Below are 6,454 nucleotides of genomic sequence, written 5' to 3' on the forward strand. Positions count from 1 at the left end.
TGCGCTGCGCGGGTCTTCCCTCCCCCCCCCGCCGGTCTTGCAGGTCCACTGCTGGGCCCCTCATGGGGCTCGGCAGTGGACCTGCAAGGCCGGCGGTGGCGGCCGGGACCGTTGGGGGCGGTGTGTGTGGCCTTATGACACACTTCCGGTGATGTCAGGGGGTGTGGCATATGCTAATGAGTTATGCTAATGAGTCCCCCTAGCTCTTTTTCTACAAAATGACCCCTGCTTCCTTTGATCTCTCGGTTTTATGGAAGTGTCTGCATAGATTTATGGCCATTTTATGGCCATTCAGAGGTAACTCTGCATTCAGTACTGGGTTGGCCCAAGGTATTTGAATGTGATTTTGAGCTGCATCTTTTTCTTTTCCAGTGTGGGTTTGGTAAAACAACAGAGCGAATGCTAGATGCAGAATGGGCCAAAATATATACAAGGTCAGGAATATGACCAGGACATTGGTCTTTGTGTATGGAGGCCTCATCTTCACATTTCATTTTGATGCAGCCCCCTCCCCCATTAGCACTGGATATTTCATTTCAGCTTCCTGAATTTATTAGATCACTGGCACCTGAAACATTATCACTTACTTTTGTCTTGAAGTACTGATTCACTTTCTTCTTCTTCATAGTTTTCCGGTCTAGTTCCAAGACAGGAGGAATGCTCAATTGACTCATTCTCTGTGATGCATTTGGATCTTCAGGTGATGGGTAGCACACTGAGAGTGTCATCCCTTTAAAACAGCACACACATTCATGATCAAGGAGCAAGGCAGAGTTCAAACTAATTAATTTGGAAAAATAAATCTGAATGCTTGCATAGAGAAAATGTAGCATAAGATGAAATCAGCTTTCCTGAGACAGATTTCTGGTAACAACTGAGCAGTGTAATTAACAGGCAATCCCAAATACTACATCTGAGTCCTAGTTCTCACTGAAATGGTAAACCTGTGACTGCATTGTACCACTTTAGACTCCAGCCTGAGGTTCATGTTATTCAACATCCTTCCTCCATGCAAAAAAAAAAAGATCCCTTCACATAGAAATGTAGCTGACAGGGAGAAGGAGTCTAGCCTTCTTCTCAAAGCCTAGTGAGCATTAGGTTTAAGTAGTACAGGGGTCCCCAACGTGGTGCCTGTGGTGCCCACCAATATCTTTCCTGATATCCATTAAGAGTTTTTAGAAAGTGCCAGGGCCAGGTGAGACTTTTGCCCAGCAAGGCGTCTGATTGGCCACTGGAGATTTGATTGGCTGTACAGATTTTAAAAAACATTGCTTTGGCAGTAGCTGCCACCATAGCACACAGATCTTCACTGTGTGACTGAAGGTAAACTATGGCAGTTATTTTGTGGCTTGCTCCACCTCCTTTGGCAGCCATTTTGGGGCAGCCATACACCACGCCCTATCAAAATTCCAAAGATGCCCACAGGCTCAAAAAGGTTCCTTAAGGAAAAATAGTTCTTTACTCAGTAGATCTTCATTCCTCATTGAGACTGCAAGGGAAGAAAGACTCTTGTCTCTCATAGTTTCTGTTCTCGGTATACAGTGATCAGGAAAGTTTATCAGATCAGTCTCTCTCACTTCTAGAAAAAGGGCCTCAGCTAATCTAATGAAGGCATGTCCAGCTCTCAAGGCAATGCCATGAATGCATCCGAGAATGCAGCATGATCAATCATACAGCCTCATGTGCCTGATATTCATATAATATTTAGATGCTCTATATGTTGGAGAGAAACCACTAGACAGTCCATTGGAGAACCTCCCATAATCAAGTATGGTGTATGTAATGGGCTGTGTGGCAGTTTAACACAGAAAGTTTGCCTTTACTGTGGTACTTTCCTCTCTATAAAAGGCATATTATAAATGAAATAAGCTTCCACCATGATCTCCCCTTGTCAGTAACATAATTACCCTGTACTTTTGAAGAAGAAGAGATTGGATTTCTACCCCGCCCTTCTCTTGGAGTCTCAGAGTGGCTTACAAACTCCTTTCCCTTCCCCTCCCCACAACAGACACCCTGTGAGGTGGGTGGGGCTGAGAGAACTGCTCTTTTTCAAGGACAGCTGTGCCAGAGCTTGTGACTGACCCAAGGTCACATCAGCAGGTACAAGTGGAGGAGTGGGGAATCAAACCCGGTTCTCCCAGATTAGAGTCTGCGCACTTAACCACTACACCAAACTGGCTTTATTCTTTGTTGCAGATGCTGATGTAGAAATATTAAGGGGGGAAAGAAGTATGAGTTTGTATGTATTTTAACTACAAGGGCACCTCAGTATGTTTGCCTGTGTGCATGTTTCATTCAAGATACGCCTTGATAACTTTATGAAACTAGAGAGCTTGTGATCTTTACAGATTTAAATATTGAGGATAATATAATCACTAATAAATTGGCAACCAATGAAAATATTTGATCCGGGGCCACAACGTGCTAAATATACCTCTTATGTTATCTGTATTCACCTACACAAGACAAGGTCCATTCTGAAAGATAAAAACCTTAGTTTTTTTTAAATAAAGGAGAGAACAGAAGGAGTCAATTTTATTTATTTTTAATTAATGGCAGAGCAAAAGAGCAGAGATTCCATTCTCTCTTCATAATCAGTTTACCTGGTATAGTTGGCATTGAACGGCTGGCAAAGCTCATTTGCTTGAGAACAGATGTTTTCTGAGGAACAGCCAGATGTTCAGAAAGGTTGGTGGCACTCATAAATTCATATTTTCTTGACAGCTGTGTGGTAACAATAACAAAATTGCAACAGTGCCCAGACTCAGAAAGTGAATTATCCAATCTTAACTGTTGTTATGAAAGAATACATATGGGGTAAAACTACTATATCCAGATTGTGTGCCCTGTGTTGACAAACATCATTTTCAGTTATTTTATGGTACACTAGTCATGAAATATGGCTTCTCACAAACAAAACTCTCCTGACATGACTACCAAAAAAAAAAGTAACACTTTCCAATTTAGTATCTAAATGTCAGTTAAACTAAGGAGTTAGCAAGGGATGTAATCTGAAGAGATCCAAATCAGTGGAAATTTTTCAACTGAATTCAGCAGACTGTGAACTGTGCTTTAAGTTCCCAACATCCACTGGGAACTTCTGTACACGTGCTGTTGAAGCCAAAGGGATTTGCCCAAGGGCAGTGATGAAGAAAAGGTTTGTAGGAGTTTGGGCTCTAGATGGCTTGTTTATTCTACACCTAAAGACAGGCACTCCTTTTTCTAGTTTACAGATACAAGGGATCCACTTTCCATTTAACTATGTACTGTTCATATATATTTTTAAAACTGGTATACTCTAAATATATCCAGCTTTGATGTGTTCTGAGTCTACTTACATGCGGAGGGGAGTCTGGGTGTGGGATTTGGTTCTTCTGGAAAAGGGAAATGTTGCTTACATTTTTGTTGGCAAACAATTCATGAGAAGAGAAAAATCAGAAATATTTCTTATGGATTGGCAACAGTTACGTTTTAGCCAAATGATGGCATACTAAAGGAGAGTGAATACCCCAATAAAAAGCTCTCAGACGTGGTACCAACCACATGGATGATGAAATAGTTGTGGGCTAAAATTAATATAGTATGATTGTGAGTCAGAATGTTCACTCCAAGAAAAGCCACCAAGGAAAAAATTCACAGTGATGTAATGGTTCATGTTTTACATCATGCAAAACCAGGGCTTAATTAAACTAACTATGGTTGGTATGATCATTCAGACACCAGTTAACTAGGTTCCATCAAACCAGAATATGCAACCATGGTTTGAGACCCTCACAACATTCAGAATCTATTCCTCATCTGTCTGGTTTGCACATGTTTAGTTTTAGCCATTTTTATGCCATGAAGTACTATAAAGAAAAATGATAATTGTAAACTCTGATCTCAGCAGGCACAAGAAGCAGCTATTTAAGATTTAAAACTTTTGAAGTTACATGTTTTACATTGTATACAACCACATAGGAGAACTAATTTACCCCTGGGGTGAGCAACGAATTAGGCTGATGACCTTTTGATAGTTCCTTAAACTGCTTATGTTCTGGGAACTAACTCTGTGTTCTTAGTAGCAATTCTTCCCATCTTTATTTAGACAGGGCTCTTTTTTATTGAATGGTTTTTGGTTTTGCTTTAATGACATTGCTTTTTTAAAAACTCAAAAACATTTCGTTCCCAGGGATGATATGAAAATCGTGCAGTGCAAGTTATATAACACAGGTTGATGATATATTAGTGTGATCAAAGTGCTCAAATGATAGATGGTAAACAAAAAAGGTGCCAATGATTTAGTCTTCAGCTTGGCACTCTTGATAAAGCACAGTTTGCAAACTTACAACATCCTAACAAGATTTTTTATTTAACAAGTTTCATAATGTGCACACCTTCCTCCTCTTGAAAGGCCCCAGCTGGAACCACAGATCCTGGAACCACAGCCAGCTACTTCTCCCTGGATCACAAGGATAACCTCCCACCAAATAGTCCATCTGCCCCTGGCCAGCCACCAAAAGTGCTGGTTCAGACTAGATTCCTAGCCTCTGTAATTGTACTGCCATACTTACACTTCTGAAATGGCTTCCTTTGTATGTACTGCTAGGAACGTTCCCCCATTTGCGTAAGTGATCTGCTGCATCTTGCATTAAAACATGCTTTTCAAAAACATTTTAAAAGGACATATCTCCTCCAGAAGATACATGGCCAATATGAGATTGACAGTTTGTACTTCAGGACTGTTAATACAGTACTTTAGGACAATACATACACATTTCATATCAGGAAGTTCTGATGCTGCTTTCTCATCTGGCAACACGGCACTGTTTCTCTTTGCTCTTTGCTTCTGCTTCCTCATCTTAACCTCAGGCAGGGTGCCTATCAGGCGTACGTTCTCCGCTGACTCTGACTTGATTGCCTTTGGTGACATGGCCTCCAGTTCAAAACTGCAGAAGATGTAAATTGAGATAAAGCTCTCTTACACTCCCAATGGATTAATACTACCTATGTTGAAAGACAGTTCCAACCTGTACTGCACTGCAGACCTATTACATAAGAGAAACGCCGTATGAGGTTTCCTGGGATTGCAGCAAATGAGGACAGAGAATGAAGATCATAACAGGTTATGCAAAGTGGCTTACTGTGTAGCCTTTTTGAAGCAACGTGAAATTAGGTGAAAGGAAATGGACAGAACAGGCTGAAGAGTTTAGGTTTAACTAGAGGAGCTTGCTCATCATGTTAGGGAAGGCTTAGAAAAAGAAGTCTGAAGAAACTCCTACTCTAAGTACTTCTGGGGCAAAAAGGTACTTGAGATACTTCAGAAGTTGCTTCAAGAAAACTGGTGTGGAGGGAAAGATGAAGTCCCTTCTCCATGTATGCCACAGTCACAGTCCAAATCAGGCACCACATGCATGGTAACTGAGGAGAATCTGCAACTCATGTCTGACTGTAAGAAAGGACAGAGGCTCTGCACCCATCCTATGAACCCCATAATGCATAAAGAGGCCCTTCTAGACACATTAGTGTCTTAAGATAGGTGGAAAAGAAATCTAGCAAGGCAATCCCCACATTTGGAAAATGGTTGTAAGGCTCTTATACCTTAATTCTGAAATAAGCACACATGCCATTTGTTTTACATTATTCTTGGATGTGGTTGGTACCCCTAAAAACAATATAACAATGTAATCCTAAACAGAGTTATGCCCCTCTAAATCCATGGAAGACAATAGATGTAGAAGGGTGTAAGTTTCCTTAGGATTGCAATGTAAATACCAAGAAACCCTGGCAGGACAATGAAAAAATCCTCAGTTTTAACCAGTTAATCACCCTGGCATTGCTAATTTTAAAAATAGCTTTGCTTTAGAACCATTTGCTTTAAGCAAGTGAAAAGATTAAATTCCTCCTTATCTCAGCTGAGACTAGTGCTCAGATACTATCTTTTTATCAACAGAAATTGAAACCCATTTAAAATGGAATTGTTCAGTATTGAATCATGGAATGATGACTACTGTTTAGCATTCTAGAACAACTTTGCTGTCACATCCCTGTCCACCTCAGGGAGAGCTGATTAACACAGAACTAACCTTTCTAAAGGAATCTTGTTGGGTGTAGCACAGTCTGAATTCATGGAGCTCATTGAAATAATAGACATCTGACGATATGATCTCAGCACAGATGTTGGCCGACCCACTCTCTTGTCATCAAAATCCGGCTTAGTAGAAGATACAAAAAGAGAAACACACTGAATTTTTTTTAGCATAAGGCAGTTCGTCTTTGCTCATCTGACCCAGTGGAAAGGGGGGGGGGGAATGTACAATTATAAACTGGTACAGATCCAACAGAAAATAAGAAACCTTTGATTTTGTTTCCTTTTTAGCTCATCTTTGCTGCAGAATTTACAATGCAATAGAAAATAATCAGCTTGTTTTGAGAAAATAAAACTGGGAAGAATGATTTGTGTTCATTTACTTGG

At 40.5% G+C, this 6,454-nt stretch overlaps 1 protein-coding gene across 1 annotated transcript in view; it reads right to left on the reverse strand.

Moving 5' to 3' along the window:
- Positions 1 to 6,454, reverse strand: part of DOCK2 (dedicator of cytokinesis 2) — a 556,464-nt gene that overhangs the window by 3,977 nt on the left and 546,033 nt on the right. Inside the window, exons 48-51 of the mRNA XM_015429463.1 lie at positions 6,066 to 6,193; positions 4,754 to 4,928; positions 2,604 to 2,724; positions 588 to 730 (exon numbers count right to left, since the gene is read on the reverse strand). Of these exons, the coding sequence (XP_015284949.1) occupies positions 588 to 730; positions 2,604 to 2,724; positions 4,754 to 4,928; positions 6,066 to 6,193 (567 nt within the window). The remainder of the gene's footprint in view (positions 1 to 587; positions 731 to 2,603; positions 2,725 to 4,753; positions 4,929 to 6,065; positions 6,194 to 6,454) is intronic.

Source organism: Gekko japonicus, unplaced genomic scaffold, assembly GCF_001447785.1.
Source record: "Gekko japonicus isolate JY-2015 unplaced genomic scaffold, Gekko_japonicus_V1.1 scaffold212, whole genome shotgun sequence".
Classification (NCBI taxonomy): domain Eukaryota; kingdom Metazoa; phylum Chordata; class Lepidosauria; order Squamata; family Gekkonidae; genus Gekko; species Gekko japonicus.